The sequence below is a fragment of the Amblyomma americanum genome, chromosome 9 (genome assembly GCF_052857255.1).
Source record: "Amblyomma americanum isolate KBUSLIRL-KWMA chromosome 9, ASM5285725v1, whole genome shotgun sequence".
NCBI classification, from domain to species: Eukaryota; Metazoa; Arthropoda; class Arachnida; order Ixodida; family Ixodidae; genus Amblyomma; species Amblyomma americanum.
In genome coordinates this window covers 112949691-112962088 of record NC_135505.1, presented here as the reverse complement: position 1 = coordinate 112962088, position 12398 = coordinate 112949691, and the positions used below count along the sequence as shown (strand labels likewise).

Sequence of the window (12398 nt, the reverse complement as noted above, 5' to 3'; positions counted from 1 at the left end):
TTTCCTACTTACGTGGTCACGATCTCTGTGGTGCGGACACAGTCTTCATGCAAGATTGGGACGAGAAATTTGTTTTCGTCCGCGAAAATCTAGTATTCAGGTACCAGAACGCATTTGTGCACTAAAATTTCCTAGTTGGACAAAGAGTTTTCATGGTCGAGAGATTATGGCAGGGTAAATCACCTGTATAAGAAAAATCGCTGTAACAACTTTGCAAACCTGAAGGTCACTGGGTCTGCTGCATTGCTACAATTAGGTGGAATGAAAACTTACCTTTCACAATACTTTCTCCCACTTTACGGTTTCCTATGGATCTCGTATGCCTAACGGCCCTGCCTTCCTTGTCTATGGTGCAGAAAGAAAAAATCATGAATGGTACCTGTCTTAATCGCCTCTTGGGACACCACATCAATCAGCTATCACAAATGCCGTGTTGCAAAAGCGCGCTCGTGCATGAAAAACCGCAGAGGTCTGCCTTGGGAATTGCGAAAGCTTACAGCTTCGCGTTAAAACCGAGCTCTCCTGCTCTTTCCGGTGATGAATTAATCCCCATATATTGCCCCAGCCTTCAGAAGTACTCCATTCTATATATAGCTTTTTCTGTTTTATGGGTAGTCGTTACACAATCCAGCAAACTCAGCTCGGTCTGCTAACACAGCTCTACATGGAACGATCGACACAGCTTCAGCAGCTAGCAACGAAAGGCATTTGCTCGACACCTCGCTGTTACAAAAGACAACGAGTAACTAAATAAGGAGTGTTACAAAAGCTACCGCACCTCTCCGGGGGTTCCGCGTTAGAGTTGCAGGCGGGTTTAGCAATATCACTGGAACGACTCACAGGAGTAGTTCCACTCCCCCCTCCCCATCTCCCTCGGTTTTGTAACCAGAAGAATCGAGCACAGTGAACAATCACCTCCACGTGTGTGTCATTTATGTATGATTAGGTTATGCTTTGCAGAACCCTTTTCTGTTTTCTCCCTAAGAGTGCTTTTAACCCAGAGCAGTGTTTCCCGAAGGAAAAAAAAATTCAGTTGTAAGTCCAGCGCTGTGTGTGTGTGTCTTTATCTTTCAGTCCGTGTCTTTTGAGCGCAGGTATATTTTCAATATGGTAAACCAACTCGCCCAACAAGCCACTCTGCTATTCTGTGGAGTTGGTAAGGCAGTCGTGCATTTAGATAAAAGCGTTAAAGGCGGTTTGGTGTTGGATGAGGTTGGCAGATAAAATGAAGAACGAAACTGTTTGGTGGCAAGCAACGCAGGATTGCTACCTTATATCTATAGTATTAGGATGCAGTAAGAGGATAGAAAACAGTGTGGTACAGGCATTTTATATTTGCTGCTCTTTTTAAAACGAGTGAAACTAATCATTTTATATGGCGCTTTAATCGGAATTTACGTCTTTAATACTTGCACTCAAGTCAGAATTTTCATTTTTTTGTGTGTCACAGTCGTTTTTGTCAGTCGTATTCACATGCAGCAGTTTACGTTACATCTGGGCTAATTTCCTTTGCTGCGCCTGTGCTATGCGTCACAGATCACACGATGTACACCTGAGGTTTCCTGATAACGGCCGTTTGCTATCTTTGTCGCCTCTGCTTGGTGCATACGACCTAGTTCTGTGCTAGTGCAAGACATACACTGTGTTGTGCCCTGGACCGCCTCGATCCTCGCCCATTAACAGAGCAAAAGATACTCAGTCCATGGCCACAGCAGTCGACTGCCCTCAAGGCATACAAGGCACTCTTTGCCTACTTGAGAGTGACTGGATTGAGTGACAAATTGTGACAGTGTTGTGCGTGTGTGTGTTATGCTTTTTTCCCTTCTCTCTTCCTCCTTTTAGTCCCCTAATCCCTCTTCCCCAGTGCAGGGTAGCCAACCGGAATCTCTTTCTGGTTAACATCCCTGCCTTTCCCTCCTCCTCTTTATCTATCTATCTAGTACATTTGCCCCGAACATATTGGGTTTGCACAGTGCTTTGCGCGAAATATACCCTAATGGCTGTGCTGGATGCACGCGCATCTGACTTCACATAAGTTTGCTCTTACAGCCCTTGTGCAGCCATGTCACACTGGTTGATGCCGTCTCTAAACAGAACTGTCAAATATCAATAGGCGGTCAAGTACTGCTGGCAGGATACGCCTGCGGCTGTATTCTATATGCGGTCCATTTTCTGTTTCCATTTCGCGTCCATTTGGTCCTCTTTCATTGGCCACTGATATATATCTGCGGCTTTCAAACGTCTGTGGCAAGCAACCTGGCCATTAAGTGGTTGGCGATTGGACCTCACCATTGGCAGCATATCGTTGCCAATGGCAACCAGTGGTCAGGTCCGGCCGCCTGCTGTTTATAGAGAGCTGCGATGACACTTATCATTGGCTGCACATTGCATCCAATTTAAGCCCATGGTAAGCTGGCCGAACCAACTTCCCGCCGTTTTCCGCCGTTATTGGGCCACTGAGTTAGCCGGCTAGCGCGAAGCTTATGTCCGTAGTGGGATACAACTTGCAAAAACAGTAGTTGGCAACAAAATGAGCCGTTTGCGCAGGTCTGTATTGTTGCGCTAAGAACTCTAGACACAAATGTAATTGACTTTTTACGGTTTCAGTCTTTTGATCCAGCCAGAGACACCAAATTCTAGAGCGTCTAATTTTGTCTTGCGATTAGCGTTTTGCTTCGGCAACAAGAAAACCCTCGAGAGCGGGCTATTTCCTTGTTGTGGATGAACTTTTTGTGGCGATAATAAATGTGGACAGAGCTTTATTGTAGGCAATAGTGTTATACGACTACAGTAGCACCTATACACTCCATGACTCAAAAACTCAAAATGACTCAAAATGAGAGAATCCATCCTGACCTGACAGCAGATAGCGGCTTTGTGTTTTTTTTTTTTAAATGGCACCTTCATTTCAACATTTTGTGGCTTTAAGTACACGCTCACATGCTTTCCTACGCATATACAAATACACTGCGCAATCTGTGCACAGATATGTACGCAGTACGCAAAGCGGACACAGTCTTGAAGTTTGGGCCTCAGAAGACGGTGTTGTACATCGATGAGCGTGTTCACTTCCAACAGAAGCATGGCGCACGCTAAACTTGAGGTAATCCCTCTGCGCAGTGGCCGTGGTGATCGCCTTCTTCGTCTGTTGGGCGCCATTCCACACCCAACGCCTTCTGGTGGTCTACGTCAGTCCCAGCCAGTGGACCACGGGACTCAGGACTCTGAATGAAGTGCTCTACTACACAGCCGGTAAGAGATGCGTCGCTTTATGTCCGACATTCTTGGACAAAAATTTGCAATATTAGAAAACTGTAAGGTACTGTCATGGAAATATTGAAGGTAATGATCCATTCTTTCCATATGTGATAAAATAATTCTATTAAAGGTTTTCCATACCTCGCTTCGAGCGGTTAAGAGTGCAAAAGAAAGCCAACGAGAAACGCCTTTGACGACAGAAAAAAAAAACGTTAATAGAAAAAAAATGCAAGTCTGTCGATGTCAGATCTGGAGATATATTGATTGTTTTAGTTAAATCTTACAAGACATGAAAAAAAATTGCGTTCTTAAGCTCTTTCCCGCTCAAAAATGCTTTTGTCCAGAATTTTTGGGTTTGCACTGGGCGAAAGTAAGCTGGCGTGCTACTCAACTCGTGATGCGTCTCTGTAGTGTAGAGCAGAGAGCACTCAACAGCCCCCGTTACATTGCCCCGTACAGTAGTCAGCTTTATGAAAGGGAACGCGCGAGCGTGTGGCAGGTAGCCTCGAACCCCGCTTGAGTCAGTAAGAGGCGGCTGCTTTTCGCAACGAGGTGGAAAGAGTCTGCCACCTTTCCTGCTTCTGGTAATTGATGATCCCACCTACCTTTTTAGTTCGTTTCTGAACGCGGCAACTGCGTACCGCCACAAGTAGGGTTCGAGGTTAAATGCCATGTCCTCGCGCGGTCTCTTTTCATAAAGTTTAGGACGGTACTGTCTTCTACTTGTTCTTATAGATCGTTCACATGCGTTTCCTTTTAGTTTTTCCTTGGCACATGTGGGCATCGGAGCCGTCGCTCACAAAACTCAAACGTTAACGTGACTTAATGTTACGAATGTAGCACAATAATATTCTGCCCTCTAAGAGCGCATAATATTATTGTGCTACATTCGTAACATTTTAACCTGTCATTAAACATATAAAAGCACCCGGACCGGAGCTACACCTTATTAAATATTAGTAAATCAGCCATGTGACACGACTGAATGTAACCGAACCACTGACGCAGTGATGATTCTTTTCAGGAAATGTTCCCTTTGACGAATAGAATAACTTTTATGGACTTTTAGGAAATTTATAAAAACCGAAAATGCCTAACTTTTTTATGCTGAAAGAGTTTTCAAGCTACGGCAGGGACAAAGAACCGCAAATAGAAAATTTTGTGTCTGGTTGAGGGAATATCTGGTTACGGAAAAGAAAATCACAACACCGACGCAGTGGCCATACCTCTAGGCCTACTAATCGCTCATTACTACGCTTACTAAAGGCAGAATATTTCATCCACCCGTTCTCTCCCTGGCTGTCATCACCGTTTTCAGATTATATCCGGTGGTAAAGTTTAGCTATGTCGCCTGCTTTTCATATTCACACGTTACCTCGCCTGATTGGCATGACGTCGCACTGAGCTCTGCCAAGGGGCGAGATTGGCCCAATGCAGACAGGAGCGCAATAAAAGAGCGTGGACAAACTGACGAAGCGTACAGCTAGAAGCAATATGAGAGGGAATATGAGAGCACACGGCCTCCGTCCTTCGCAAAGAGCTGCCAGCGACAGACGACGGGAATGAGTGCCACCAAGGGAATGCTTGAAAAGAGCAGTCGGCCATGATTGCTTTGCATGTGCCTTTACCGCCGATTCTCGTCGTCTGCCGATGGCAGCACTTCACTAAGCACGGAGGCCACGCGCTACCGTGTTCCCGTTCGAATTGCTTTTAGCTGTGCAACAAAGCAGAGTGTCCATTTCTCTTGACTCTGTCCATTACCCTGCCATTCTCCATTTCTGCCCTTGTGTCTGCGGTGTCACTAACTGGCTTTATTTTCTTCCGTTATGAACTGTATTGACTCTGAAGAAGTACTCTGGCTATTCTTGCTCAGGAAGTCTGGTAGCCCTCATCTTTGCTTTACTACCGGTACTGGAACTTAGCTTTTGCCCAGGGAGATGTCGGACTTAAGAATTTCTGATATGCTTTTCACTACATGATGCTTTCTTTCTTCCCGTTGTGATCTCGTTACTTTTTTCCACATTTCAGGGTGCCTGTACTACTTCAGTGCCACCATCAACCCGATACTCTACTCACTCATGTCTGTCAAGTACCGGGAGGCTTTCAGGGACGCCCTCTGCACCCTTTCCAAGAACAAGCAGCGGCTCTCGGCCGGTGAATTCGATGCAGCCGCCACTGTGGTCATCGTGGGAGCCGGCCATTCCATCTTGGACAACACCAGGTTGAGTACGCTGAAGCCATACTCGATCGTACAGCGCGCAGACAACGAGGAGGCCAACGCGGAAGACGCCGCCGACATGGCCATGCGGGCGCTCATCATTCAAACCGTCCTCCGGGTTAGGCCTAACCAGGAGCCTCCGCCGACGCCCACCAAATCAGATATGGAGGATGACAGGGACAAGAGTCCGGCTAACGGTACCGTGGCCAGCGACCGACAGCCCAGCGACGCCTCGGAGACAGCCGTGTGAAGATGGTGCTCAAGAAAGCTTCGTAAGCTTTTGGGAAGTCAATCAAAGGACGTGAATTACGAGACGATCAGCTTTAAGCTTCCGTGGAGTTCATTACAGCGCAGTGCGGACTTAGTACAACACCGTCCACCGCTAAATGACGCCGGATCAATCAGGAGGTAGATTCTGTAACTGAGACGTCGGCGGTTCTGGGTGCTTTGTGAGAGCAGTGCGACCTCCACCTTCGCTCGTTCCTCTTAAGACCATCTGGAACGTGGCACCTAAGACAGCGGCTACAAGTGGTGATGAAAAGTGATAGGATTTCAGACACTGCTAAAAATGTGAAAGGAAGTGTCCCAGCTTGACTAAACCTCGGTGGAACCTTCCTGGGAATGGTGTCGTTCGCCAGGACCGAAGCAGACGACGTTAAACTCCGCGATCACGAATGGTACCGACGTGGCTCTGGTAACTTCGTTTCCTGTTCAGACAACCGCCACGTAAGCGAAGGAATGTTCTGGGGCCGCTTTTCCGGAGAAATATGTGTCGTCAGGCTTTGTCAAAGCACTACAGGTCAATGGGGAGGACCGACCTTGATAATCCATGGCACAATCGAGATCTTGTCGTGCCTGTGATGATGAGCCGCAGGTGACGCTTTAATCAACAAGGACAGTGATGCGATCAGGACGAATGTGACACTCGGCAAAATCTCTGATGTATTTTGTGCTTTGAATTCGTGGGGCCTGCTTTCAAGTCTTCAGACCAACCTACTGCTTCTAAGATCGCATCTCACAACACAGGTCTGCACGGCCTGTTTGCATGCGTGATACATTGATCGGAAAGATGCGGTTGCAAATCAGCTCTTGAAGTGCGAGGACAGAAGACTACCCCTCTAATATCAGTCGCCTAAGGGACCTGCATGTTAGGAGTATTGCGCTGGCAGTGTGTCGATGTGAACGCAACAGCCAGTTAGAGTTTTATCGTCGCGATAAAATCAGTTAGCTGGCAGGTGTTCACGTCGGTCAGTATGCTGCTCAGACCAAGACACTGGTAAAAGATAGAAACGCTGTGTCTTCTCTGTTTGTTTTACCTCATCACTAAATTTTTGTCGGAATTAGGAAATGGTGAAAAGTAGCTTTTATTATGAATGCTTCGTTAGGCACCTAACATTCAGCACACGAGACCATGAGCCCCGCAGCGTCCAACAGCAATTACCCCGCCAGAGTAGTGCTTTTATTATGCTGGCGGTTTTACGAGGTGGCAAAAATCTGAAAATGGAAATAGAAGTAAATGTTATGCTGTCGGCGGACGACTTGACCGAACGCCACTGTGTAGCTACTAGACTCGACTCGCTGTTGCGTCTGAGCACTGGAAGTGTTCTCTAAGGCTAGTTGTGGTCACACAGTTGACAGGTCGGGTAGGTGTGCACATAGCGCAAATCATTGACTGCATACACGATGTATGTAAAAAAAAATCACGCATTATTGGGAGGACCTTAGGCGGTCGTGTAGACTCCTTGGGCTTTTTAAAAGACTTCAGAAGGCCCACAGATCTGTTTGAAGCGGTTCTCTGAGTGCACTAAGTGAGGACAACGCACCAGAGAATCTGCTCGAAAAGTCGTTCCACTGTAAGCATTATATTTCTACTCGTGGAATCACTTTCGTCGACGGTCCTTCGTGCAAGTTCGTGCTCACACTTGATGACCATGACATTTTTGGGTGATGCAGCATGTGGGATCGCTTCTGACTGCCCTGAATGTGCTAGAGGTGCTCCGACTACAGGCTGACACAAATGTTCGCGTCAGTAACTGCTGGTCTTCGAAATAAACGTCAAATGGGGGTCATACAAGGTAAGAGCAGTGTCATGTCATACTCATGTCTCAACCTGAATGACCCCTCGTACTACCTTTGTGTTAAATCGAATACCTCGTCCGAAGTTGCATAATCTCTCATAAGTCAAGGTACTTCATCGCGTCATGTGCGACAAAAGACGTGAGAGTAGTTACGCGATGAGGGAAGACGAGCATTTGTTCTATAAAACTTTGCACAGGCTTAAATCTTCTGTGATACCATGTCCAAACATGAAGGACATAGGGACTTGTAGTGTTTCTGGCCTGTAACTAAATGGCGAACTCATGTAAGAAGAAAGTCGAGCTTATTTTTTTGTTCTCAACCTCACGCACCGTCATCGCTGACCTGTGGTGCTATAAAAGGTGCACCGCTGTTCACTCGGCTTGTGCATACGTGTACATATTTCCTGACAGAAAAAAAATCTATATAGCATGGAATTAAATGGTTGACAAACACTTAACGTGCGCACTGCCAAATGTTCATACACTGGGCGAGAGAGAATTAACGCGGATAGGTGACCGAAAATCTATCGTAATCGCGTCCCAATGCTCACTAACACATTCCTTATGAAAGCCATATCCGCTGATAGTTTGTAACACTGCATTCGATGTCTTTAGCATTCAGCAAAGACCACCGTTATAACGTGTCGCATTTTCGTGGTAAATACCGTAACCTTTAGAGGTTACGGAATCTTTAAAGTTTACGGTACCGTAACCTGTAAAGGTTAAATGCCGTAGCCTTTAAATACCGTAAATACAGAAACCCTTTCCATTGCCAATGCAGCGTCGTCGAGACTTGGTCGTTCGCTAGTGGCCACTGTCGAAGTACAGTGGTTGCAGCTGTTCATTCCTGCCTGCGAGTTGCATTTTTTTCGTAGTGCGTAGCAAGCCAGCAGAGGGAGCACACTTAACGGCGGTCCGCTGGCCGCGTCGACACAACACACATACACACACAACGGCAAGCACACACCGTCGAACTTAACTCGGCGCCAGAGCCCTAGACTACAAATGCTTGTTTCATCAGCCGTGCTAAAGAAAGACACTGCTGCTATTTTTTTGCGTTTTTTCACTTGAGATCTAGGGTCATAGAATAGAGAACAAAAATTAATAACGACCAACAATGTTCATAACTCATCACTAACCCCGGTAAGCGCGACTGTATATATGCATATATATATCTCCCCTATTATGCCAGATGCGGCTTCCACGTAACGCTGCTTTAATCAGTTTTGTCCAGTGTTTCTTTTTTCCTCCGCTTTATTTTGTTCACTCGTATGCAGTGCTTTCAGTGGCGGCACAACTGCCTGCCAGAGAGTTATTCTATCTGAAAATCAGTTGTCTCAAAGCAAGCAACTTAAACAGCATGGCAACTAAATCTCTGTTTGCCTCAGACACACCTGTTGTGTCGTCTTTACTTTCAATTTATAGCAACGATGCACTGACGTTCCGTACAGCGGACGAGTAGTCGAGGTTCCCGCATCAGTAGAGCTGCGTTACTAACTGCCAGCAGCAAGACAGCACCGTACCGAAGAAGTAAGATCTCTGGTAGGAAATTTTCTGTTTTAAAACCCCCTGCAACTTTCATCCGCCTGTGAGTGTTTGTTTTTTTCTTTCCCGTAACATTTTTAGATTATACCGTGCCTTCTATGCTGGCGCAATCGTTTCAATGACCAAAAGTGAACCCAAACCACTTCCTCTAACTTTATTTTTACGTAGCCAGCCTCGTTCCATAATGTTGCACCGACCGCAAAGCGCATTCAATTGTTTCCATTTGGTACTGCTCCATGGAGCGATAATAGGGGTGCGTTCGGTAGTGTTTTCCGACAGGTGCTGTCTGGCGTCGAACATTATTACCGGGAGGATAAGAGCCGTGCTTGTTTCAAATTTGGGTGTCCATAGGGGTTCACCCCTATACTCCCACAAGCACCTGGAAAAAACTCTTTCAAATGTAGTAATCCTTACGTTGTTCTCTGACCACCGTTTAAAAATGCTGGAGCCCATAATTTCTAGGTACCCAACAACGCACTGTAAGTGGACCACGGCAGGTTGATAGAAAAGCATTGCATTCTGCGTAAAAAAATATGTGGCCTTTTTTATGTATTTTTAAATCATTCGTTAACGGCTGCGCTTAGTAATTTCTTCACCCACAAAATTTTCTGCCCCGATTTTCCTGTACTGTGGATGATACCAACAGCTTTCAGCTGTGGGCCAAAAGAATGTTGACATCCAAGCGGACTGTAAAATGGCGGCTATTGGGAAATACCATTCTTTCTAAAGTTAAACTGACAAACTAAAAGTGATTGCGCTTGAGCTAGTGCCGGTGCGGGTGGGTGTATCGTACAATTGTTCTCGAGAGACGCTAGATATCGGTGCTTGGAAGTGACTTGCCTGCTCAAGACCGTTCAAGACCTGCCCGATGCAGTTCCGTTAAACGAAAAAAAAAATCAGGCAACAATGCACTGCAACTTTTTTTCTGTGTTCCTGCTTTTCATACGCGCTAGTGTGTTAAAGACAACCATCGTGGTTTCATAATAGATATAATCCATCCTCATCCATCCCAATTGTTTTCTCCTCATGGCTGACTCCACCACGCTTTAAGTGTATATAGCGCTTATTATGACACTGTACAGCGTGAAAGTGCTTCACATCTATTATTAAACTGCATTTATAATTGCGTGTTGTAACGCGGGTCTGCCTTACTGGCTTCTCTGTCACTACCTATCCATGTATATGAGTGGCCCTGATGTTACGAGTTGCCGCGCTTGTTGCTTCACACTCTTCTTCTCTGCCGCTTTTTTATTTGTTACGCGGCGCTGTGTTGTGCGGGGAAAACTTTGTCAAGTGCGTCCGTTTGTAAAAGTTGGTTTTTGCATACCTCGAAGCGTCAATATTGGTTTATCGTAATACGAAAAACGCGGTCCATTATATAACGTCCGAAACTGAGTAGAATGTGAGTTCTGAAACGGCAAATTGTGGCTCGTGACGAAGCAAAATAAACGAGAGTGTTAGGGCACATTAACGGAGGTAATGGATGCGATTTTCACGCCGTCTGCTGTACTGAAACAACGCTACGATGTTAATGTTTTTTTGCTAGCTTGCAGTGAATGTTATGCTAAAAAAAAAACTAAAGAGCCAGTGCTCCATCTTGCCCGATCTGCATTGCAGAAAGGTAATTAAACCACAGCGGGCCCTCAATAAAAGATTGTTCCAGAGATTTTGGCGACGAGCAGATTTTTTTTCCTTTTCTTCCCGTGGTGCTCATAATAATTTAAGGCCGGTTTACCGCAATTAAGTACGGAGATAAGAACAAAAAGTGTCTTTTTTGTGTGAAAACAGACTCATTTGGTTCACATTTCAGCTACGTGTACAATCCCTATTTACCGACGCGTTATTACACACAAATCGTACGTGTAAATGTTTTGTTTCAGTGATCGAAACCTAGAAAAAGCAATTGTCTGCGTGCAATGATATTATTTCGAGACCACAAGGAGCCTCATAGCGAAAAAAAAATGCACCGTCGGACGCCAACTACGCTGATTGAATGGAGGGAAGGGAAGTCACAGGGCCTGATCATTCCCATTAGCTGCAGCAGGAGGTGGAAGTGAAGTCACTTCCGGTAGCGGTATCGACAGTTTTTAATATTATAATAGTAATAACACAATGTAATTAGGTGTCCCTGTGAATTTTCGTGCATGCTTACTGCCGACAACTTTTGCCGGGCTGGGACAGCGGCCTAATGAACCTGCGAAAGGCACCGAGTCTGCATAAGCCCAGCACAGCCAGGTACTTACTGCGTGGAGTAGAATGCTGCGCATTTTATTTTTTGGTTCAACTGACATCACGTGTCGAAGGAGGTGTTCAGTGTACGCCCCCTTTGTGCATAAAACACTCACAGCAGTGATAAACGTACAGTCGCGAGTAAAAAGAAGATTAGCACAGTGACGTCACTGGAGGGACAAAATCGCACCTCACGGCTGGCGAGACACCGTGCTTTGAAAATACGCCTGACACATTTGTTATTGGCGTGTTTGTAACCGCAGCGCACAGCGTTGCTGTCTGCTGCTGCGGTGGCACGTCAATAGTGCTAACCTTTTTTTTACTCGCGACTGTATGTTTACATCCTTGGCACCACTTCTAGAGAGCCACAAGTTCCTTACAAGTCGTCAGATCAACTGGCTTTCAACATTCCGGTGCCCACCGACTTGAACCACCTTTTGAAAACGAAAAACATGTCCGACAGGAAAACCTGAGACAGCGCATTCAGTTTTGCCTACACCGATGCACGAATCGCGCGTGGCTAAACGATGACTAATTGCTATTTTTTTTCACTCCTTTCACCGCCGCTTCCCTATCACAACTTGACTTGCTTGTTTGTTGGTCGAAAGCTGCTGCAATGTTGAGTTGAAGACGTGTGATCGGGGCGTGTTTGTCCAGAGATTCCTAAGAGTCGAACTCCACGTGTGTTTAACCGGATTCGCTTCGCTTTTTTTGTTGCTTCTCTGACGCGACGAGATGCTTGTACCTATGTATAAAAAGAATGTAATAAATGTTGTTCACATCCACACTTGACGTCTCCTTCACTTCGCGTAGTCCACGTGACATTTAGTTGCAGCTGTTAGTGGTCTGCATGTGCTGCTGAAAAGTAGATTTGTTCATGTCATGGGGTGCGAGTGTTAGCGTAACCATTTAAAGCGGTCAAGTTGAGTGTAAGGTGATGGTAAGCTGCTCGTCGTCATCAGCGAGGAGTTTAAGGGGTCATATGTCCAGTTGTCTAAAGGGTCGTCTGACCAGTCAAATTATCAAGTGACTGATGAGACTGAGTGACGTGAATTTTTTATATGGTGACG

General features: G+C 45.9%; 1 protein-coding gene across 1 annotated transcript in view; it reads left to right on the top strand.

Moving 5' to 3' along the window:
* LOC144104110 (neuropeptides capa receptor-like) overlaps positions 1 to 12108 on the top strand; it is a 297938-nt gene extending 285830 nt beyond the window's left edge. Inside the window, exons 5-6 of the mRNA XM_077636922.1 lie at positions 3121 to 3252; positions 5287 to 12108. Coding sequence (XP_077493048.1) covers positions 3121 to 3252; positions 5287 to 5726 — 572 coding nt within the window. The 3' untranslated portion in view covers positions 5727 to 12108. The remainder of the gene's footprint in view (positions 1 to 3120; positions 3253 to 5286) is intronic.
* Positions 12109 to 12398: the final 290 nt, after the last annotated feature.